Below are 25,344 nucleotides of genomic sequence, written 5' to 3'. Positions count from 1 at the left end.
TAGCGACGAGTGCCTTCCAATTTTTACCCACTAATTACAGATGGAGTCCTAATTTTTTCAGGCTTCCTGGAACCACACTCTCTATTGTTACACTCTCTATTGTTGGGATCGAGGATTTCTCAATTTTTTGAATTTATCCAATTTTTATATTTTTTATTTTTAGAATTTCATAATAAATTACTAAGCTCCTTTAATTAGTAGTTGTTTATTGATTCAAAATTTTTACCTTGCTTCATTAGTGCATTTACGGTCATTATATCTAGTCAAATTCTTTTTCTCATAATCTCAAATATTACACATGTCAAGTTTAGATTGGTTGCTGGACCTTAACCACCATAGTCACCAAATTAATGGAGCCACCAAAGACAACACGTCAACACCTATATATATATAGCAAAGGAAAATTCAAGTGATAGAAGCAAGGCAAGTCATATACATGGCATTATTAGCGTGGGGTCAAAATGATTTGTAAGGGAGTTAACTTGGGCAAGGTTATGCCCAACCCTTCTCTCATATCAATAGCCTCACCCTTTATTGGAACTTCCAAATCAAACTTTTGAAGCATGCGAGCAAGTGTTGTGAGAATCACTTGAATGGCGAATGTTGATCCAGGACAAGCTCTTCTTCCTGAACCAAATGGAAGGTATTCGAAATTCTGATCTTCATTAAGTTCTCCATTGCCATTAATAAATCTTTCTGGTGAAAATTTCTCAGGTTCTGCCCAAATGCTTGGATCTCTATGTAGCTTCCATACATTGGCAAAGACACGTGTTCCTTTTGGTACGTAATAGCCATGAATGTAACAATCTTCTCTTGCCTCATGAGGTACTAATAGAGGCCCTGCTGGATATAATCTTAGACTTTCTTTCAAAATTGCTTGTAAATACACTAGGTTTTTTATGTCGGATGCTTTTACTATTTTGTCCTTACCCACATGAAGGTCAATTTCGTCCTTTGCACGCTTCAAAGCATGTTTGTTGTTCAATAAAAGGGATAGGATCCATGTCATTGTGCTGGACGTTGTGTCTGACCCCGCCAACATTATATTCTAAAGTTTTTGTTGCATATTGTTAGAAGAAAAGAACAAAGGAGAAAGAAGGGTAAAATATGTTCCGTTTCAATTTGTGATTTTTAAAAAAAAAAAAATATTTTTAATATTTAATTTTATTTAATTTTATTTCTAATATTTTTAATTTATTTAATTTTATTTTTAATATTTTTTATTTATGTCAAAATTATTTCTGAACATATTTTATTTTATCCCTAACATTTTAAATGGAGTTAACATTTAGAATAATTTTATCAAAAATAAAAAATATTAAAAATAAAATTAAATAAAATTAAACAGTAGAGATATTTTAAAAAAATTTACAAATATAGAGACAAAAAATATAATTTATCCGAAAAAAAAATCGACATGTGTTTTTGAAATCACTTGATTATGATGATTTAGCCAAATTTTTACTTGTGTACCTAACATTATTAATTTGAATTCAGATAAAAAGAAACAGATGCTTACCATAATATTTGCCTTGATGATATTGTCCCGGGTATGGCCAGAGGCAGGATCATCTTCAATAACGGAAAGCATAAAGTCAATGAAATATTGTTTCTCACTTGATGAGTAGTTCTTTTTCTTTTGATCATCATTCTTCACATCATGCTCTTCAACCCAATTTCCCACAATTGTATCCAAATCCTTTGCAATTCGTTTCATGTTCTTAAGCACTTGCCCTTGTACTGGTAACCATCCAATAATTGGAATCAAATCTGAAGGAACAAGCTCACCAGAAATGTGCATGAACTCTTTTACAAGCTTCACAATTCTATGTGATTCTTCATCGTCCGCATCTTTCAAGTAGCTAAAATACCTACCCATGTTGAAATTCATCACATCAAGAAAAATTAGGTAATTACGAATATAATAATAAAAATTTAATTTTGATATACTGACAATCTAAAAAAAAAATTATATAGTCATCCAGTTAAGTTCATATCTTTAGATGAGAATTTAAGTATAATTGATTTATAAATGAATTATAAGAATATATTATTGTACCAAAATTAAATTCTACTAACCAATTAACTCATACTTACAATAATATCTTTAATTAATACCTCTTTCCGGCAATCATCTTTATGATTATATTGAATGTGAGGCGTTCCAACCACTCACTTATGACAACCTTAACCCCTGAATCCGCACCAAGATAAGACAACAAATCATTGATCAAAGTATCAACCTCGGATTCATAAACATGCCTCAAAGATTCGATGCGGCGCGGCGATAGAAGTTCAAGCATGGCTAGCTTCCTCAGCTTGGTCCAATAGGGGCCATAAGGAGCAAATCCAAACCCTGCAAAGTTGTAACCAAGGTGAATTCCATGGCTTGACTTTGGGCGCGAAGCTAAAACGACGTCGTTTGTAGTGAAACACTCTTTGATTGCATCCTTGTTGCAAATTACAAGGGCAGGGTATGCTCCTAAATGGATTTGGAATATGGGGCCATGCTTATCCGCTAAAGAAGCAAAGATTCTTGCAAGTGGTGTTTTGGCTCCTAGTAAATGGAGGTGACCAATCAAAGGTAAAGCACCTGGTAGTTCTGGTGCTTGAAGCTTCTTGGTTTCATCATCACCACTTTTGTTGATCTTCCATATGTTGTAGATAAGAAATAGAGCTAAAGCTACCAAAATTGTTATTGTAGGAAGTGAAAGGAAATCCATGGTGTCTGGTCACAATTATTATTAGAGTTTAATAAGTGAAGAGTGAAGAGTGAAAAGGCATTTATTAAGTACAACCAATTCCCAAAGATAAATAGTGTTAATGAAAAGTCATTGAAGAGAGAAAACAAATATATCACTTCAAATTTGGCCGAAGACATTTTTGTCACACAAATGACGTGAACCCAATGGGAGTGATTGCTTTTGACTATTCTTGCTAATAAAAATAATACATGGAAAAAAAATGGTTGGAACTTTTGGAAGTATCTTACTGAAATTTTGACTTCATTGTGCCAACAATTTTATTATTTTTTATAATAAAATAATATATTTGTATATAAAAAATACTTTTTTTAAAGTGAAAAATCAATGGATCTTTTGAATTATTTAATTGATTCATAATTCATTTGTTTTTTTTTGTTTGATAATTCAAGCGTACTCGACACGAGAACTCAAAATATACAATCCACTATAAATAGGGATGGCAATGCCATTCGAACTCGCGGGTATCCACTCCGCCCCTACCCGCTTGGGGCAGGTAATTACCCGCCCCGCATCGGGGCAGGTTCTTGAGAGGGGCAGGGCGGAATCGGATTTAGGTAATACCCGTTCCTACTCGCCCCGCTATATATATAATATATATGATTTTAATATATAATATGTATAATATATGTAAAATAATTAGTAAATGATTAATAATATATCATATTTAAATTTTTACTTTAATTTATGTTATGTATGTGATGATAGTTATATAAATTATGAAATTTAATTTAATTTATTGGATTTTAATAATTATAGGGGTGGGTAGGGGCGGGGAGGCTAGGGTACCCGCAGGGGCGGATTAGGGTTCAATGTTTTACTACCCGCGGGTAAAAGCGGGGCGGGTTCTATGCGAGTTATTGTACGGCGGGGCGGGGTCGGGTAGAGCAAAAATCCACCCCTACCCGCCCCGTTGCCACCCCTAACTATAAAAAGAGAACAAAAAGAAATAATAAAACACAAAAACAAACAACACAAAATACCTCAAAACAATACTTATACAGTATACTAACCCATGGATCCTTAAATCATGCATCAAAATATCGTCTTTTTATATCTTTTTAGGAGGTTTCTACGGTGGGGAAAGTATATTCAAGATTTTGGTGGACCAGGTAATGAATTCAATTTTTGGAAAAGATTGGGCCGGTTCACAAATAATCAAAAGTAGTGGTTGGGGATAAAATTAAGAAACAACCAAAAGGAGGGGGAGAAGACGAGAATCCGTTATTAACCTAAAGCCCCAAACTCCATTAATAGGTAGGTGAAAGCTGTGTTGGGATCAGTGTGAAAGTTCGTTTGGTCGACCTGCACGGAGACGGCAGTGCACGACGGAGGAGAACGCGGTATTGAACGGCGTGGAAGCACAGATCGAGATCTGGTTGTCTCGAGATTCACAATAAGGGAAGGAAATGGACCACACAGGGCAACGAGATTCACAGGTACGCTTTGTCGGTGTCAATGAGGTCTTTACCGTCCGATAATGCCGGGGGGGGGGGTTGCACCGAAATTGATTTCAATTGTGGGGCCCGTGAGTCACCGATTTTCCCAACAGTTTTAACCGTTTGATTGTTGGAGGTTGCCGTTTATTATGGCACATAGCCGAATTTGATTTGTTAGTTTTTAATGTGTACCGAAAATCAGGGTTGGTCCTTACGGTTGAATGAGTTTTAGTTGGGTTATTTTAGGATGCCTGGGATTATAGCTGCGTGTTCGTAGTTACGATTGATAACGCCGATGTTCCGCTCGCTCACTGCGTTTGTTTGAACTGTGACAGCCGAATGGTTTTGTGGAGCCTAGCTACGAGTTTTCATCTAATTTTGACCGAGTCCATGCGTCGCAGGTGTGTTTGTTGCTCCTGTTATGAGTTTTTGTTGACCGGTTTATGTTGATGTGGCCCACCGCCTGTTGTAACACATGTCGTATGTTGTTCGTTGCAGGATGGTGACGATGGAATGAGCGGCGAAACTGTGCCGGTAGAGGACGCAGAAGCGATGGACTCGTCCGCCGCAGATGCAGACATAGATGCAGAAGCAGGAGTGAGGATTGTTGAAGGGATAGGATCCTTTGGCGCGATTGAATTTTCTTCCCTCACAGCCAAGGACGTCCTTACAACGGAGTTCACAAGCCTACAGGCAGCTTATGACTACTACAACGAATTCGGTCGCATCAAGGGATTCTCGGTCAGGAGGTCTAAGGTGGGTCGCAGAACAAAGCAGGGGGCGGAGAGCGAAATAATTTGGCAGATATTCATGTGCTCGAGGGAAGGGGAGCGAGACGGGAAACACATGCAGCGGAAAGACAGGAAGAAGGATCCTCGACCGATCACGCGGTGCGGGTGTGAAGCCCGGATTAAGGTCCACGCTGATGATGCCAGCGGGCGATGGTTTGTTGAACAATTCTGTGACAACCACAATCATCCCATGCTGGATGCGAGGTTTAGGGGTCTGTCGCGGTCACACAGAGCAGTCAAGGAAGGGGATTTGCACCAAATCAATTCCATGAGAAAATCTGGGTTGCGGGTGCCTACGATTTTCCGCGCGTTTGCCAATTAGTCAGGAGGATTCGAGACTGTCGGGTTAGAGATAAAGGACATATATAATGCGATAGAGAAGCAAAGGCGGGCAGGCGCGACAGATGCGGAGTCCGCGTTGAAGTTCTTGGGAACTTTAAGGACGACTGATTCCGGGATATTCTGGAGGTACTCGCTGGATGTTGACAAGAGGCTGGAAAATCTCTTCTGGTACGATCGTACAAGTCGTTATGACTACAGCGTGTTCGGGGATGTCCTGGGTTTTGATGCAACTTACGGTCGTAACAAATACAAGTGCCCTTTGGTAATATTCTCAGGGGTGGAACATCATATGAGGACGGTGGTGTTCGGCTGTGCCATATTGAGCAACGAGAGCAAAGCAAGCTATGTGTGGTTGCTGCGGTCATTCCTTGAGGCAATGAAGGGAAAACAGCCGAAGTCTGTCACCACGGACGGTGACCTCGCCATGAAGAGTGCGGTTAGCATAGTTTTTCCCGATGCACATCACAGGTTGTGTAGCTGGCATTTGTTAAGGAACGCCACTGTTAGAGTTGGACGACCGGGTTTTCTCAGGAAATTCCATTTATGCCTCATGGGAGATCTAGAGGTTGACGAATTTGAGACAATATGGACGGATAACGTGGCGGACCACGAGTTGGAGGATCATTTGTGGATAGTGGAGATGTATGCCAAGAAGCATTCCTGGTCCAATGCCCATATCCGGGGAAAATTCTTCGCAGGTCTGAAGATGACATCCAGGTGCGAGGCTTTGAATATGCAGCTTGAAAAATTTATACACAACGGGTACAATCTAAGGGAGTTTGTGGAGCACTTCCAACACTATTTGGAGTTCATGAGGAGGAGAGAACTAGTGGCAGACTACAAGTTTGCGTATGGCGAGCCTGTTGTGAAGACGAAACTCGAGGCCATTGAGCAGTTCGCTGCAACGGTTTATACAAGAGAGGTTTTCAAACTGTTTCGGGAGGTGCTGATGCTAGCCAGCAACGTTAGAGTTGTGTCCACGAAGAGGACGAGCGCTTGTGTTTTGTTCGAGGTTGCAATGTACTGCAAGCAGAGATCATGGGCCGTGTCCTGGGCTGAGGAAGATGATGAATTCAGCTGTTCTTGTCAGTGGATGGAGTCCTTTGGGCTTCCTTGTGTCCACATGGTTGGGGTTCTGGTTTATCTGAACATGACAACTATCCCCAAAGGCCTAATACTTGACCGGTGGGCAAAGAGGACAAAGCAGCCACGTGCACCCTGCGACAAAACTCGTGTTGGGGAGATCCCAGACGCGGCATACATGAGCATGCACGCGGCGATGCTGGATGATTGCAGGGAGCTGGTGAGCCTGTCTTGCTGGTTTTTTGAGGACTACGTGGATGTGAAAACAAGGTTGGCAAAGGAGCGTCAATCCCTGCGGGACAAACATCGCCAAAGGTTGGGTGTTCCTGAGGAGGCCAGCAGGGTGTCTGTTCGGGATCCGATGCGGGCAAGGTACAAAGGATGCGGTCGAAGAGTTGTTACCTCTTGAGGAAAGTTTCGCCGTGTTCACAGGTGTCGATTGTGTGGAAAGGGTAGACACAATTCTCGCAAGTGTCAACAATCGAGTATGTGGAAGAACATCGACAGTTTCGAGGCTGGCGCGGCTTACGAAAGCATGGAGGCAGGAGAGGGGGGTGACGAGTACTACAAATTTGAGTGAGCGGGCTGTACTATTCTTGTTGGCGGTTACGCATCGAGTCGAGCTGGATTAAGTTTGGGTGGCTGCTAAGAGCCGTACTTGCTGGCGTGACATCCGGAAGGGCGTATGCATAGCGCAATGTGAGTTAAGAATTTTATACTTCTGGTGATATTGCTTGCGTTCAGGGACGAATGTAGTATGCAGTGCAGCTTGTGAGGACGTGCCAAATTCAACGTGTTGTTTGTGTTGTGACAATAGTTGCGTTTGTGTGTTTGATTAATTAAATTAGAAAGGGCTAGTTAGTGTAAATCGAGTCATGTAACGAGATATTGTTGCCGAAAAAATTTTTCTACTTTTCGTTATATTGGTTGCATTCATGGACGGATGTAATATATAGTGGAGCCTGTGGGGACGTGCCTCCTCAATGTGTTGGTCTGTCTTAATGTGTTGGTCTGTAGTGTGACAATAGTTGCGTTTGTGTTTGATTAATTAAATTAGAAAGGGCTAGTTAGTGTAAACCAAGTAATGTAACGAGACATTGTTGCCAACTTAAAGTGGTCATTGCGTAGGGATTTCGGATGTCTGGGTCTCGGGACGAAATTTTCTATAAACTACATCGAGTGTTTATATTTTCCTAGTACTAAGAATATGGCACTATCCATCACGAAGCGGACAAAAAAAACATATAATAACAACAGGCTTTTTTATGGAATGATAATAAACGCTTTGTTTATGGAATTATATACCAGACTCCATTGGAACAAATACGGAACAGAAGATAAAATTTAATTCGCACTATTTTAACATCCAGCCCACGGAAACAAACTATTTTACCAAAAAAGCGGTGGTTCCTGGCATGCAACGGTTGATACGCATGCAACAAAATACATTCAATATGACGGGTCAAATAGCTATCACCTCGAAGTGGAGTCGTGTACAATGATTTGTTGGTACCACTTCAAAGTGACGGCCCACCCTGGTCACCAACAAAAGGGGGAATGGAAAAGCCCAGCATGGCCAAAACGAAGCTCCCGTTATGAACAGGGTCATGGCAGCACGGCTGCTATTGCCCTCCGGCTATTCCAGTCCACCTCTGTCCGCTGCCTTACCTCATCATGGAACTCATTGAAGTGCTCGTTTACAATAGCCAACGCAGTGTCAATCCGTATCCTGTCGAACAGTTGATCGATGCTCTGCAGCATGACAAAGTAAAAGGCATACATGGATGTGTCGATTAAGAGATCTTTACACAATGGGAAACTTTTTAAATGCATACATCGTGAGAAAGGTTGTGTTGAATACCTTCTTCTACGGGACAGGGCTGGTTGTGAACATATGCTCCATCTGAAGCCACAACATCATCCATAGCTTGTCTCTGTTACTTTTTTTTCCGCGGTCGCCGCCGGAAACATAAATTGGTGAATACATGTCAAAACCGGAGAACAAATATGCATGGTTGAGCAATTAATATAATGCGTACCAGTTGTACTCGTTGGTGATCCCCAGTACGAAGTCTGCATTCCACTCAGACAGCGGCGGGTTCCTTCCTAATACGTCGATATCTGGGAACATGGTTTTCAAGATCTTGTCCAGAACACTGGCCTGCAAAACGGCAGCAGATGAGACAGGAGAAGAGTTTTACTTCCCAAAAAAAATGAATGTCTGGGTTTACCCTGCATGTCCCATAAAGGATGAGACAATAGAAAAGAAAAGAAACAGGCCCATTAGTTCATAACAAACCGGATTAAAGAAAGAAACAAAAAAAAGGCAACTTCCAAATTGAGATGGAAACACAGTGAAATGTCGTGCATCGTTGGAAAGGAAAAGTAGATATTACGTACCACTGACTTAACCGCTTTACTTCTTCCCATGACAGTCTCCTGTGTTGAAAATCTGTCGAATATCCACATCCGGCGACCAGAGACATCCACGACCATCAGGTAGTAGTGACACTCCTTCATGCCCTCGAGGACGTCTTTCATCTGGACGTAGATCTGTCATGGAGTTATGCGTTAGCGTTTCTGGTCAGTTATGAGCGGCAATAGGAATAATAAAGACCATACTATTTTTTGGGTTTTCCTCAATTTTATGTCATCTTTCTTTGTATTTTTTGGTTTTCCGTGCGGTTTGCGCCGCGACAATGCTTACATATCTCAAGGCGTTGGGTCGTGGTAGCCATGTCCCACGAAAGTAGTCCATCAACTGATCATTGTCGATGTCCTTGGTCAGAGCAAATTCCTGTCACGTGTGACATGGTCTGGTCATATAGCGGTCGTAATTGTATCGCAAAAAATGAATCGGCATCGGGAAGCAAGTTGTATGAAAACGTTACCAAAAAAATCAGCGGAAGGGACCAGACCGAACACCATTGCAGCTGCGACTGTGTCCATGAGGTCCTGAGCGCAAGCAGCTCCAGGATGTAGGCTGACGATTCATTCCCAGGCAGGAGCGAGGAAAACGCCTCTCGGTCCAGTTGGCGATCATCACGGCAAAACAGTTTCTCGTCAAGGTTCAAGCATTCGCCGAATATGTAGGCCATCATCTGGGCCGCCTCCAAGGGAAAACCCATCTGCCGGGTTATCTTGAAGCCGGCATGTATGAACTGCGGAAGAACAAAAAATAAAGTTAAGCCGTGTTCGGAACACCGTTTTACTTCGAGTACGACCTAAGTGATACATTAATCCGGATGATATAGGCCTTACCGGCGGAAAGATCACTGCCCCAGAAGATGGAATGTGTTGGCTGTTCTGCTGTCTTGGGTTTTTCGGCATTTTCCGAGGTGTTCTCATATCGTCTAGGAGTTCTCCTCTTTTGAAGAACTTTGCCTGCAATCCCGAGCCGCTCCCTATGATGTTTGCACCGCTTCGGACATTCGAGCCCATCGTGTCCTGTGATATCGGGGCACAAAGAATATGGGTGAAATAAATAAATCACGCGAATGCACAAGTGGTTGTTCAGATAACACGGCAAGCCACCTACAGGGCTGTGCAGTTTCACTTACAGGCGCTGCGTGGCCCAACGCGTTGGGTGTGGAATGGGGCGTGTTATACTGCGGGGCATGTGCGCTCCATGCGAGGTTTGTCTGGTGCGACACCCCTAGCGCCATCCAATGATCATCATGGAGCATCGACTCAAACATGATGGTGCTCTCCGCCCAGTGTCCCGTCATGCTAGAGCTGATGTTCGCCCCACCCAAGGTTCCGAGTGTTGCCGTGCGTCCCTCGTGGGGTCCCGCTGTCAGGTCGACGATGTCGACGTCCTCCGCCGTGCTCCGTTCTCCCCTCCTTTGAGCGCTGCTTTCCGGCATGGCTGCGGTGACCTGGGACCCGGCACCGACGGTCCTTATCCTATGCTCCCCTCCCATCCTGACGTACTTGTTCAGGCATTCGTCAACCTGGCCGAGTGCTTTCCTAAGGTCATCGGTGAATACGTCCAGCTGGGAGTGCTCTTTCTGGAGAAACTGGGAAAGCAAAGACATATCTGGCTCAGACCGAAGTGAAGTGGGAACAGGGCCAATCTAAGGGCAAATGGAGTATGCATGCAGATACAAGAATATCATACATACCTCAAGCAGTCTCACAATGTTCCTATTCAACGCGTCCATGGTGGCGTTCACCTTCAAGAGAGTCGCCGCCACCAATCCCTCCTACAAACAACAATGACCCTAGTCAACAGAGGCCAAGGAGGAGACATAAATGTTTACCTTACACGGGTGCATCAAATCCGCTTACCTCCGAAGCTGGTATCTTCTCTGCATCCTCTTTCATTGAGCGCGTCGTTCGGTTGACTACCTCGTAGGAAGTGTGTTGGTGGAGTGATGCTTACCTTAGAAGGCACGCTGATGGGTCATGTTTTATTCCGCATATATACTTAAAATGTGCACGAATAGTTGTAAACGTTTGCTTTCCGGGCGATCGAACTGGGTCTCTAATGTGACAAGGTGATGTGACCATTCGAAGATATCACGAGGGATCTTTCTCGGGAAAATTGCCTTGCGTCCGTTGAGTGGGCTAGACCTCTGACAGCATTAGGTGAGATGATGAAGGATAGGGTTACTCCAATCCCTACGAGAAAAAGATCCTTCCACAGATGCCAACCACAGATTCCTCGCAGATACCTTAATACCCTTCGTCGGCACCTCGCTTCTAAGCCAGTCGATGCACATGTCCGAATGCGGCTACCCGACGGCGAGAACCACAATGTTCCACATCGGCGTTGCCACGATGTTGGACCCCCATGATTGAGAACTCGTGCAGAGTTTGTGTTGGTGGGAGGGCACATCTTGGAGGGGTTCGGCGATTCTGGACAAAACTGTGGACGGAAAATTGCAGTATGTTGGGTCAGATAATATAAAGGAGCTGGAGATCACAAAGGTCTGTTAAACGAAACTGTAAAATTATTTTATATGAAAAAAAATAAAAAAGGGGGGGAGGGCTGTACAGTAATGTAATGACGATTTCATCTATTATTTATAAAAAAAATAACATGGCAACGAATAAATTCGTAATGTTTAAAAAATAAAGTTATTAATTTTTACATAAACAACTGCGCTAATTATTTTTTATGTGCTAACTACAATTGTGTAATACATATAAATGAAGTTTTGGTTGTGTAATGCTTAACTATGGGACTCATAATTGGTTTTAAAGAAATTGTTAGTGCCGATTTGTTTAAAATCGTTACCAACGATTTGTGTGAAGAGGAAGAATAATTAGAAAGCTTTGGATCAACAATCAATGGTTAGAATCAACTTAGAGAATGAGAGTAACGATTTCATGGTTGTAAAAATTCTGAAAAAAAATTTGTCTTACTTGAAATCGTTAATCTCATTTTCACAATTTTTTTGTCTTTTTCTAAAATCGTAAGTCACGATTTCTTATAACATTGAAAACACCCATATCGGTGTATAACACTAAATTAGTGTAATATCAATGTATTACACTCTTTCGATTGTAATATCCAAAAAATTAGCCAAACAACTGTGAGTCAGTTATAATTTAATGTAAACAATATACATAATATTAAAAAATGCTTTGATGAAACATTTTCGGTTATTCATGATTTAAATAATTAATATAGATTATTAATTGAATAAATATATAATTTCCTTATATAATTATTAAATAATATATATGTCATATTCATTTTTTTTTAAATAATAATTTGTCATGTTTCACCAAAAAAAAAAACAACTCAACTGGCAATTTTGATCAGAAAAAAAGACCCAACACAAGTACATAACGCTAACGGGCATCGGCGCGATTATCACAACCCCCCTCTTCTGGTCTCGACACTCGCAACCATGTTGTCTTCCATGGTGAATTTAAGATCAAATTCAAGATATGAAAAGTGTGAGGAGAGAAAATAGGAGGACAGGGAATGAGAGGCAAAGAGAGTGAGACAGAAGCGAAAATTATGGCAAAGTAAGACTATAATAATATATTTATCTATGTATAAATAACAATATAATGTTGCGTTTATAAAATTCCCTGATAAAAAACGTATTTTAGATTGTATAAATAAGTACGACTATATTAATATATTTAAATATGTATAAATAATAATATAATGTTGCGCTTATAAAATTTCCTGATAAAAAGCGTGTTTTAGATTGTGTCCTGGAATTTGAATGTACTATCCGGGGCCGTGTTGGACACGTGGCGACATTCTGACCAACACGTGGGGGCCTTGCTATAACACGTGAGGGCGTGTTGAATAATTTCCATAATACTATAATACAATTCAAATGTGAATGTTCAACAAAAATACTATTTTCTTTCCATATTAAAAATAATATCTATTTCTGTTAAGTACTATAAATATTGTTTAATGTTAACAATGGACACATCGTTAATTTCACGTATGACTCAGAACGTTTAGCAGTCTTCTCCCTATACGTTTGGAATTCAAACTGGAATGTGGGCCCCCCGCCATTATTTCTCCTGTCATCCATTCATATGCTGATCCAAACATAGACTAACTCGGGAGTTTAACACTTAACTGAACTTAACCCTTAATAAAAGCCAATGGCTAATCAACGTAACCAAACAGATAATTCACAATTAAATTACCGTGAGTAACCATGTGTCAAACAGCCGTTGTATCTTAAAGGGCAGATGTCCGTAACATGTGCCCTTGGTCTCGCCAGTTACCGGTACCCATCAGTTTACAGCAGGGAGTGGTTCCTCTCCATTTTTTGAACACTTATATAGAATAAAGTACCGGATAGTATCCACAACCGTTTACAGCAAGCTTGGCTTCGCTGAACACCAAACAACACTTATGTGACAACCAACTCCCCAGCCGGACCCGTTCCCTGCACACCAACCCGACAATGTCGCAGGATTCAATCAACCAACCGATTCCCGTCCGTAGCAGGGGGCTCGAGGAACTGTCAGTCTCGGAACTGATCGAACTCCTCGTTAGGGAGGTAAACTCTTCAGACCGTGACAGGCTCATGGCATTGAACTGCGTGTTGGTAGCCAAAACCACTGAAGAACTTTGCATACACCATGAAGAGCTGGCAGCGATGAACGTGGCGCAGGCGACTCCCTATCTAGGGCAGAATACGACGGAGTCGGGCATCGACGAGGGGGACAGCGCGACGACCTGGCTGGAGACGTGGGTCGTAGAAGCCGAACAAGAACACAGGGTCACGGTTCGCCGACTGACACCCCAGGCAGCTGACTCGATGGTCTACACCGGTAACCCTCGTCAGCGGGAAGAAAAAGTGGCAGCAAAGTGGGGTGCATTAGAACAACGGGTGGCGGAGCTGGAAAGGAAGCATGCAGTGCTGCTCCGCCGTTTTAGTACTACACCGCCGTCGACGGCACAATACCGTAGCCACCCGGGGACACCAACAGCGGATGACGACGTTACGGGAGGCCGTTGACGTGGCGGTCAGATGCAAGTCCCCTAAAAAAAATACCATCGTTTACCTCTTTTTAGTAGTAATATATAGAAACTGACCCCTTTTTTTGTGGTGGCTTGGGTACTTATGTGATTCTGACACTTTTTTTATTTTTATTATTGAGATTGTGGTGGTGTTTTTAAATGATGTGGAGAGTTGGTGTGTTTTTTTTTTAATGGACGATCACAAATCTGACCCTCAGATTTGCTGTTTTAATTTTATTTTAAATTTACAAATCTGACCATGCTTTAACGTTAAAAAATTGTTGAAACATGTAAATCGGACCCTCCAATTTGAGGAATTTTGATTTTTTTATGTTTTTTTACTCAAAACGCACCCTCAGTTTTCTTACTCAAAACTTACCCACGGTTCTTCCCAGAACCGAGGCTCAGTTTTCCACTCAACCCACAATCTGACCCTCAGTTTTCTACCCTACCCAAATCTGAGTCTCCTATTTGTAGTTTCTAATTTTAAGAAGAAAAAAATTATTTCTATATCCATAAAAAATACACCACCTCTTCATAACTATGCATAACATACTTTCCCAATCCATTACCAAAAAAATTAGCTGTTTTGAAATGCAACGTAAGGGATCATGACGTCTTGGTGTAACTTAGAACACGCAATGTGATGAATTAAGGCTTTCTCCCCCGTACCGCTAACAATGCTCGTCAGAAACAGACAACTAAACATGCAAACCAGTGCCGGTAGGCTGAGTAGTAACCATGCGAGGACCTTTTCTTTCCCTCCTCTATAATTATATATTACAGTCACTGTGTCAACATAATCAGCCTCATCCGCTGGCAGCACGGCAGTCGTGTCAGCGGTCACTTGCGTCCAGTCACGTATATACCACGAAACGTACCCGACACGTTACTTGCGCGTGAAACGAGGCGAGCTCGCAAAGGATTCAGGCCAACTCTATTACGTTTATTTTTCTGGCACATTGGTGTAATCTTGGTGTAATACTCAATAATTGATAGAATAATTTTTATTCGTAATCGTTTTTTATGATTATTAATTTTAAAAACTGTAATAAATAATACCAAAACTATGCAAAAAATTCGCAGATGAAGGACAAGATGGAAAAAATCTAACAAATTTACTGCCCGTTTGTCTAATAAAGGGATGAATAAACCGAAACAATAAAAAAAACAAACAAACAAAAAAGCCAGCAAAGGACGACGGTAGCCAAATAGCAACGTGGTGCAGACAAAATTTCAGAATCACAACATAGTATCCGTGCAGAACTAAACTCCGGTGGATGACGCCGATCCGAGCTTATTGGCCGATTCATACCAAACTTTGTCATCGCGCAACCGGTGTTTTAGGCATGCAATCTCCTCCTCCATCTGGAACAGACGCTCCGGAAGGCACAACCTAGCCTCCCGCTGCAACTCATCTACACGTTCCTTGTACCGCTGGGCGACCAGGAAATTAAAGTCCCAAACCTTGGTTCCCGTCTCAATCAGCAGTACCTCCAGGGTGACGAATGCCGCGTCCTGCCTTGCGACATATTCGTCGGTCGAATACCGCCCAAAAGCGGCGAAGTTTACCCCGCTCAGGGTGCTGGAGACATGGACTCTGTAGCCGTGGTTCACTTCCCCCCCCCCCACACGAGCCGGGGATAGGGGGTAAAAATCAGGTGGTTCCACGTCGACCTTTGCACATGCGGCCTTCAGTTTCTCCTCCAGATCATCAACAATGACGAACTCGCTGCAGTCCCAATCGGGGGCAAGATCTACAACGAGAGAAAAGATGAAGTCGAAAAGCGAAAATCAAGGACATAGAAGGCCGTTTAAGGAAACCGTAGCTCAAAGACCATGGCGGGTAGAAGGAGAGCGTACCTATATCAACCTCTTTGATCTCACCGTCGACCAGCCCATCACCGACGACCCGTTCGCCTGCCACAGCGTCTGTTCCGGGCACTGATGCCTCCGAGGGCCAACCGTCGCAGAATTCAGAGAAAGGTTCCATCTTATGTAACAATGAAGGCTGTTTGGGATCCAGCGGCCGTTCCTATACTTCTACCGTGTGATTGTTGTTTGCCGAAACGTTCCGAAAGGGGGGTGATTTGGTGTCACTCGTGTGGGGGTTATATAAAAGTTCCACATCCAATTCGCCAAGTGAAATTTCACACTGGTAGAAGTGGGAAACGACTTGAGTAAATGAAGTATTTTATCTCCATCGGTTATCGAGCTCAAATTCAAGTTACTAGAGGTGCTTCTTCACGTGGGCCAAGAAGATTTGGGTGAGTGAGCAATTTCAAATGGTTGCTTTTTTAGAGTTCCTATTACTGTGCATGTCAGAAGGGGGAGTCCCTCCGAATGGAGACTCTATGTATATCAAATAAGGTGAATTATATGGTGAAGTAAGTTCATAGATTTTTCTTTTAATAGAATGAAAGAGAGACTAATAAAGGTAGGATCCACATTTTGAATAATAATAAAATAATAAAAAATAACTATAAAAAGAATTATATTCTCTCTCTATAACACTTCAATCTGTACAATAGAGTGCCGCATCCAATAATAACTTGTCATTTGTTAAATTACTTAAAGAATAAATAATTATAAAAATGTTAATTAGTTAAATAGTTATATTAAATAATTAGATGACAAGTAATTCGATAACAATTATAATAACCAATTACAATAAATAATTACGTTTTTATGTGTTTAAGACAAATTTATATTAATTAGTTAAACATTAATTAATTGGGTAATTAAATTATACATAATTGACTAATAATTATAATAATTAATAAGAATAATTATTTAAATTTTTATTTAATGAACGATTTATATTAATTAATTATATCATAATTAATTAATATTTAATATTGTATAAATATTCATACTAGATAATTTTTAATTAGATTCACTTACATCAAAAAACAAATTTAATTTTTACACTTTAAAAATAATTATTGGTTGGGTTGGTTATTTCTACTTAAAAAATAATTCTGGGTTGGGTTGGTTATTTCTATCTTTTCGATTTAAAAGTACTAACTACGTACATATAATTTTATTCTCACACTTTTTTTTTCTTAGTTAATTATTTTTAAATGTCTAAATTTAAATAATACTATTGAAAAAATTAATTAATTTTAGATATTTTAACTGATTAATTAATTGGCACGACAACAGGGATTAAAATGAGTTCCTTCCAATAGAGCATCCATGGTGTTGTATGAGACTGTTGGAGGCAAGATTAAGTGTAGTAACTAAAGACAAAGAAGACTGATATTTACAAAAATACTTACTAAGGACTATATCATGTGCACAAAGTCGTTACTAGGAGTTCTAACATATCAACAGATAAGGTTTTTGGCAAATCAGGAAAGGCAGTCCAAAATAACACGGTCACACCCTGTTAATCAACCCAGATCGATTCATTCAAAATCAACAAATTGGACCAGTAGCTCCACGTATGGGTTGGTGCTGGAGATCTCAAACACAGCCAGCTTCTGCTCAGTTATGCTGCACTTGCGCAAGAAATCCACCCACTCTCCACTGATGGCGCCACAATTACGCCTTCTATTGCCCCCGTATCTGCCGTAGACTGCCCGGACGGAAATGTCCCCTGAACGCAGAGTGATAATCGCATCATCGCTGACGTCCTTTCCAAAGTGCGGCACATTTGGCTGGGCAAATAAACCAAAAACGAGAAGTAGATGTACTTAAAGGCATGTTTAACATGAATGCAATGTGCATTAAGTCAACCAGATGTAAACAACCACAATTGATGCATGTTGGCATGCAATTGGGTGCTTGTTTCCTAATAAATTGGAATTTAGGAACAACAGACAAGGCATTACCAACAGATTTGTCTAATGAATTTCAACTAAACAACTGCTCCATCACATAGCCAACCATTAACAATGAAGCAACAGCAGAACACATAAGATGTGGACCACGTACAATGGCACAGAGGCCAACAAAATAAGGATAAACAAAAGAACAACACTTAATGTTGACCAACTAGGCCGCAACATTACCTTCAATATAGGGAACAACAGGGGAACAAAACAGATAATGTGGATCACAAATACTCCCAACGAAACAGGTGTATATATAGCGAAGAGGGAAAGCCATTACCAGCAAGTGGATGCCCAACAGCCTCTTTGTGATGTGCATGATGAAGAAGGAGTGCTCGGAACGAAATGTCTGTTCCACTTCGGCTGCAGCCGCGCTCCTGGGGACATTGATGCACCTCGTTCAACGCCGGGGCGATTGAGGAGCGCTGGACGGTTCCTTGGCACATGGGGGGCTGTCATGTCGCCGGAGTCACCACCAGACGTAACATACGTCCTCTCCACACCGGGCGACTCAAAGATGCGAACGCTGAAGTTGTCCCTGCCCTTGTGCTTGAACAGCAGAATGTTATTAGGTTCTAGCTTATATTCCTAATAAAACCTTTGCCATCCCCTCCGGAGAGTGATCTCCACCGGCCCCTTGTGGCTGCATGCAATCTTGTAAGTACGGTTTGACCCGTCGGCGACTGTGATGTAGATATGGTTGCAAGCCTTGGGGAGGAGACCATTTGGTAAGGGTAGACGCTGCAGATATGGGTACATCAAAACAGAGCGTAAGAGACAGAACTAAATGCGGGGAGTGGAGTCAGAAATATTGGATAGCACAGGAGAGGAAGATTTAACCTACAGTTGGTCGCGAGGGGTCTCCTGCCGCTATGAAAACCCTAACCACGGCAGCTTTCGCATTAGCTTCGGCCATCTTTTCGTCAAGGCACCAATTGAGAAGAATGGGATATTCTGAGAAGCACAACTTACAAGAGCACTAACACACTGGATAGCGTGTGAATCGAGCGGATATGAAGGGTGAACCCTATCTAATTAATTAATCAATGTAATCAGAGCTCCACTCCTTGGGAACATGTGCCGTCACCCTTCGATGAAGTCTTCTCCTAGAAGCCAAAAGGTCTCGTGCCTAATGGGTCAGAATGGGATTTTTTTTTTGGGTCCTGTCAACCCAGACTTTGAATTTTAAAAACCGGTTTCATTTCCACCCCCATACTTTTTTACCAATTACAAAGTAGCCCCCCACAACATTATATACACACGGAAAAAAATTTAATTATATTTACTGGATGTTTTTTTTGTTTACTTAAAGGTTAATGATAATCGAAAAACTGTAACTTTACCAATAATTATCCATTGTAACTATTTAAATACAGATCAATGAAATACATGTTATAATACTTAACTCACTAAGAATTATGATACATAAATTTCACCGATTAATTATATACTAAGTTACACAATGACTCAAATTAACACCTTCGTGGCTGTTTCAACTGCATGTTCATTGTCTTAAAAGCATTAATGTTTATAAAGATATTTTTTAATTTATGAACTATGAGATCTTTAAAAAGTTTTATTACCCAAAAAATTCAAACATAAACATAAAATTCTTAATTGTTAGTGGTGCGTAATTTTTAACTCACAAACTAACCGGCAAGTGCACCGGGTCGTGCCAAGTAATACCTCAGGTGAGTGAGGGTCGATCACACAAGGATTGATGGATCAAGCAACAATAGTTGAGTGATTGGCTTAGTCAGACAAACAGTGATTGGCTTAGTCAGGCAAAAAGAAAAGAGTGTTTTGGTATTCAAAAGCATTAAACAGTAATTCAAAAATTAAAACATCAAGCGGTAAACAAGTAGTGAATAATATATGGAGAAACAGTTAAGGATTCAGAGATATCTATTCTCTGGACTAAGTTTTCGTACTAACTATTTTAATCATGCAAGATTCAATTCATGTCAAATTATATGTGACTAATAGGAGAGTTGGGAAAGTAAAATAAAATAAAGTTTAAATCAGAATAAATCCTCGATTGCGTGGTTGCTTCTTAGAGAGTTGGGGACCACTTGAATCCTTAATAATCCACACCTAACTTGAGACATCTCAAGATACGCGCAGCCTTGGCCGAATTGATGGAGACAAATTATGGGCTATTATCTACGGTTGGAAAGCTCTGGAAATTAGCTCTCAAAGTCTATGACATTAACAGTTCTTCGTTTAGGGATTAGAGTTTAGGACTTGTGGTTTTTCGGATTACAGTTTAGGTTCCACCGGAAGACATTCAATGGTTCAAATCACCGGGCCAATTAATCATCGGCTCTGACAAGGATTGATGGGGACATTGTGCGGAGCTCTCGACCACCGCAGAGATTTCGGGGAGGATTCAAGTGAGAGAGCGTAAGACGAGAATCCGCCACATCTAACTCAAAATCTTGACGTAGTAAGTTGATGGGTATCCCGAGTTATAAACTCACCACTCTTCCTTACTTTATTTGATGTGGGACTAACTTCATGCACCAATCACAATTGCAACGTTAACAATTGTTAGGTAACTCCACATCAACTTTTGCGTCCTAAATAGTAATACACAGTATATAGTTTCGGACTACACTGACTTGTCAAATTACTTAAAACAAAGAAAGACATATTATTGGAACGGATAATTTAATATAACAATTTAAGGAGGTTATTCAATATAAATATAATTAATTATCTATTTAATTAATAACTTGTCAAACGGCAAGTCATTATTGGCTATAGTTAATCCCATTCAGATGGACTTGGATCTATGGAAAGCTGTGCAGGGACCAACTTGAGCTTCTCTCTAACGGTTAGTGATCCAAATGTGTCAGAAAGAGTAACACGGGCACTCATCATTGGAGTTGCTCTCACACACTAGAGTTTAGGGTTTAAGGCCTTAGTGGCTAAGGGTTAGGGCATAGAATTTACAGATTATGATTTTCGGTCACAAGGGATATATGCAAGTGGTTAGAGCCTAGCGTTTAGTATATAAAAACGAATGTAAAAACACAGAAATTTAAAAATACATTCTACCTGATAGATATTCCATGCCAATTTACTAAAAACTTCTCGGTAAATGATTTTTACGGTGTATGCTGCAAAAAATTAAAGAAAAGCAACTATTTCATTTGGCTAAATTTGTGCAGGAACAAGTTGACGGTCCGATCCCGTCATATCCAGCAAAATGAGCATATCTAGTTGTAGATAACCTACAGATAGACTATTGAAGTATAAAAAAAGACCAAAGCATTAATGACCAATAAATTTTTTGTTGGTATCCATACCTTCAAACTCGATTAAGGTACTCCATTTATACCGTTGACTTATTATTTGATAATACGTATGACCCGTCACCTGAAAATTTTGAAAACTGATTACACGATTAGGATAAGTTCGTAAATTATAAACCATATCAGACTACCATACAATTACTATACAATGCAAATCGGATCGAATGATAGATTCATCATCTCCAAATACATCAAATTTTCGAAAACATATTCACTCCTTAGGGTTTAGGGTTTAGGGACTTAATAGTGGCTAAGGTTTAGGGCATGGGAATTAGGGATTATGGTTTTCGGTCAAAAGGGATAGATGCAAGTGGTTACGGTCTAGGGTTTAGGGGTTAAAAACGAATTTTTTTAATCAACAACTTAATCTCTAAAAGAGTATATAGATCAATAAACACTATACAGGGTTGTGCATGCCTGATGTCCATTGATGCCACTATTCTTAGCGACTCCCCAAGATCTCTAACACACCACTAAACAGTCGCAACGTCCCACTCCAGTATCACGCCACCACGCCGTCGCAGAGACGTGACACAAATCTGCTATTCAACATGCTGAGGCACATATTTTCAAAGGACGTGGGAGGACATGTATGGGTGACTCCGACGACACTAAATTTGTGTATCTGCAATTTGCTGGGGGCACTAAGACACAACGTCTCAGACGCCGACTTTTTACTGCTTTACCCTCATTGAGTTCTTAATCTTTCTCATACTGTCTATCCAAACCTTTATTTTTTTCCCTTTTTCTCTCTTTGATCCTACAACCAAATTTCTCCTTGGATTTTTTCCAAAAAAATAAAAATAAAAAATAAAAATTATACATATAAGTGATAACTTAAGTCTTCGAGTGTTTCTTGTTCCTTATTTTTTGACGAACTAAATGTATACACACAATTTATATTATGCCCATGTCTTTAATGCATGTCTCTTCGTGTCTGTGTCTAATCGTAACCCTAAACAGAACGGACCCTGGCAGTACACAGAAATACACACAAAACAAGTATGACTTTTTCAACGATTTCTTTCTCTAAATTGGAAAGTATGAAAAACAAGCTGTATCTAATAATGACGACCATTATCATCGTCTCCACAAATACACAGGTGCACTAGAATAAGCCATATTTAGCACGGATATTTTTAATTAACAGTCTAGAAAATTACCTTATTTCCGAAGTAATTGTCTTTTATTTTTTAAATTTTAGATAGAAAAATCTTTCTTAAATATCGTTGAATCTCACCATTTATATTGACATTATACTTCACACTAGATAAAATAAAATATGAACCTGTATTAGATAATGTAATATAATATATTTCACTATGTATATATTTATATAAACGTATGGATATTACGCATATATACAAAAATATCCATTTCATTATATATTACATTATTAGATAAAATGTTAATAATTACACTCTGTCTCGTAACATGCACATATAAATATAATTTATGCTATACTAAGTTTAATATTATAACACCCGTGTCTTTGCTTCCGGGCCTGGCTTCCATGCCATGGCAATTGGAAAAAAAAGTAAATAATATAAAACCAGGAACGATCCTTATGGGTCTGCTCTTCTTGGACTTCCCCTGGCCCATGACCCAATAAAAATGAGATGAAGGACACGCTGGATGTTTTCCGCTACTACACCGGCTGGAAAATACTTGCACCTTTCATTCGACACATACGACCCTGACCCCTTCGTCGTTTTGTATCCAACCACCAACACCTCTTCCGGGAGACTCTCGCAAGAAGTTTCCTCAGTCCACAGACAGTAACCTACACAATCTAGGTAAGTCGTCCCAAATCCCTTACTGTGATTCAATTTAGAGCGTCTGTTGGTTGCTTCACGGAATCCCACCCATCTGATTATGTGAAACTGATATCATCCGCAGCCGAGGCCGTCTGTACATGTTGCATGTTTTTTTCCTGCAAAAAAAAATGTTTTCCACTATGTTTCCTAGCATTGTCATTCTTGTTATATGGGGCCTTTGATTCGACGGTGGGGGAAATCATTATCCAATCTCGTTGGTGGTATCCCTTCATTGGGGTGCACTATTTGCTGGACCCTTGCCTTTGTTCCACTATCCTGTGCCGGCTACCTTCTCTGCATGTTTCATCTAACATGCAATCTTGACGGTTTTTATCATTCCTTAGTCCCGTTGCCTCCCTACTTGTTTGTTTTACTTCGCGTTTCTTGTGTAGAACCACCGAGTTCGACTAGCAGAAAAATGACTCACTCTGGAACCCCTTGTTTTACGTTCCAAAGCTTTTGCAGATGTTTCTGTTGTTTGCTTTCATTTTGTCCCCTTCTCAGATGAAACCCTAAACCCTAATGATATTTTCGGTTCATTCAATTTTTGACAGTGTTTAACTATTAGAAAAGTCAATAACGTTTCTCCAATATTGTGTGCTGTTGTTTGAAATACTATTTAACCACCTCTAGATTACGACTCTCAGTGCTAGTATTTGTACTGTAATAGGTTATCATGTCTTCATCCAGGAACAAGGGCAAGCGGCCTGCAACAGACCTTCAACGAAACCAGCAACACCGCCCATTGCGTTTTCTGAAGCCAATAATAAGGCCCCCAAGCTTCAAACTGGTAAGCCCCCCCCCCCCCCCCCGAGACGTACATCAAAGGACACCCAATGTTATTACTTCCTGAATGATCAATGTGTTGGCCAACACTTTCCTGTTCTTTTGCAGGCCCTCCCGATCGGTCCATACAAACTCCTGAGCGGGGCCCCGTACATGACCCTCATGGTCCCTGACGGCAGGTGTATCGGCCATCGGTGCTTCTGGGAACAACAGCAAAATGGCAGCATCACATTGACCCGTGGTTGGCCAGAGTTCTGCCGGACATACCAAATTAATTTAGACTCCATACTTCTTTTCAAGCACAAGGGGAACTCTGAATTCCAAGTGCGTATCTTTGACTTCGGTGGACGCGAAAACACGTACTGCACCCGACCGTCAAAGGAGCCTCCGTACGAAGCAAAAGGTACTTACCGGCGTGCCCGCTGTATCAACAATCCTTCCTCACACAAGGCGAAAGCGATAGCCCAGACGCACAAGACCAAATGGCCATTCTTTGTCATGGACCTCACTAACTGCGTCTTGCACTCCCACCTGTTGGTAAGGCACACCAATTCATTTTCTTGTACGTGTCTTCATCATTAAGTTTTTTTCTCTGTTAATGATCTGCTGCTATACTACAATCAGCTAAATGTCCCTCATCTGAGCCATTTCACTGGTCAGAGACACACGCTCTTCCTGTCACACGGACACATTGAGGTCGAGGCAACCTACACCAGATTTAGTGGCAAGCGAGACGGTAGCTTCAGGGTCATCTCCGGAGGTTGGGAAGACTTTGTTAGACTGTGCAAATTCGAGCCCGGAGGTGTGGGGATCTTCGAGGTCATGTCAACTGAGCCAGTCACAGTACTGCAGGTCCGATGTCGCAACGATGCTGCAAGCTCCTGACCCTTTTTGCTATCCTTATGTTGTTAACCAGACTTGTATTTTGTGGATGAACTTTGTGTGTATCACTTTTTGCGAATTCCGTTACTTGATGTGCTAATTCCTGGGAAAACAATAGACCGAGTTTCTTGTATTTTGTGGATAATGCTATATCGCTCTTTGAAAATAGACTGTGTTGTCTGTGTGTAATGTTTACGGTTGCTGGCACCACGTACATCGCGTCCCAGCTTGCTAACCAAATTGAACTCCATTTGCAACCTACTTACATTACGCTGACTATTACTGCTTTACTTTAGTGGATTTCTCCATTATTAGTTATCTGCATTCACTATACTGTAATTAAAACGGCTTAATAAGGACCACCAAATATTTCTCACACACCAACTCCCACGTTAAGGTAAATCTTCAAATCTCTTGCGATAGATTAGCACAACATTTGCATCTGCATCAAGGTTTTACAGGTAGATGTCGATGATGTAGAAGTGCTACTTTATTTTTTTTTGGGTACTTTGTACAAGTACTACTTGACCAGTTCTGCAGGAGGAGTTGGGGTAGCATTATTAAAGTAACGGCATAGAATGTGGCTCTTTTTTTTTCTCGGCACGAGTCCGGGCCCATTTCGACATCGAACCCAAAACCAACAACTTCCCTATTGCCCAATTCGTATCCCACCTATCGACCAAAAAAAAAAAGGGTTCCCTCCTACACGTCGGCCAGGAATCTTCGTTTCCACCTCTATTGCCACTGTCCATTATCGACGACCATTACAAACTTCTTCTTGCCATCACCGTTTTGCGAGTGGCCGTGTTCTGTTTCCTATCTCCCATGCGAGACCC

The 25,344-nt window shown here is 40.9% G+C and overlaps 1 protein-coding gene across 1 annotated transcript; it reads right to left on the bottom strand.

Moving 5' to 3' along the window:
• Window positions 1–353: 353 nt before the first annotated feature.
• Window positions 354–2,899, bottom strand: LOC112779464 (cytochrome P450 CYP82J17). The gene is made up of 3 exons (XM_025823740.3): window positions 2,119–2,899; window positions 1,520–1,871; window positions 354–1,048 (listed from the first exon to the last, which is right to left on the bottom strand). The coding sequence occupies exons 1-3, from the start codon at window positions 2,721–2,723 to the stop codon at window positions 446–448; spliced, it is 1,560 nt and encodes a 519-aa protein (XP_025679525.1). The 5' UTR covers window positions 2,724–2,899; the 3' UTR covers window positions 354–445.
• Between the last annotated feature and the right edge of the window lie 22,445 nt (window positions 2,900–25,344).

The sequence above is a fragment of the Arachis hypogaea genome, chromosome 19 (assembly GCF_003086295.3).
Source record: "Arachis hypogaea cultivar Tifrunner chromosome 19, arahy.Tifrunner.gnm2.J5K5, whole genome shotgun sequence".
Taxonomy (NCBI): Eukaryota; Viridiplantae; Streptophyta; class Magnoliopsida; order Fabales; family Fabaceae; genus Arachis; species Arachis hypogaea.
The sequence above is the reverse complement of the archived record's forward strand: the minus strand, read 5'-3'. Positions and strand labels throughout refer to the sequence as shown.

Bases quoted from the DNA above. Each gene is read 5' to 3' on its own strand.
- LOC112779464 (XM_025823740.3), bottom strand. From the start codon at position 2,723: ATGGATTTCCTTTCACTTCCTACAATAACAATTTTGGTAGCTTTAGCT. The intron at 1,872-2,118 runs GTATTAATTAAA...CAACATGGGTAG, and splicing joins AAGATGATTGCCGGAAAGAG to GTATTTTAGCTACTTGAAAG. The intron at 1,049-1,519 runs GTAAGCATCTGT...CAAAAACTTTAG, and splicing joins TCATCAAGGCAAATATTATG to AATATAATGTTGGCGGGGTC.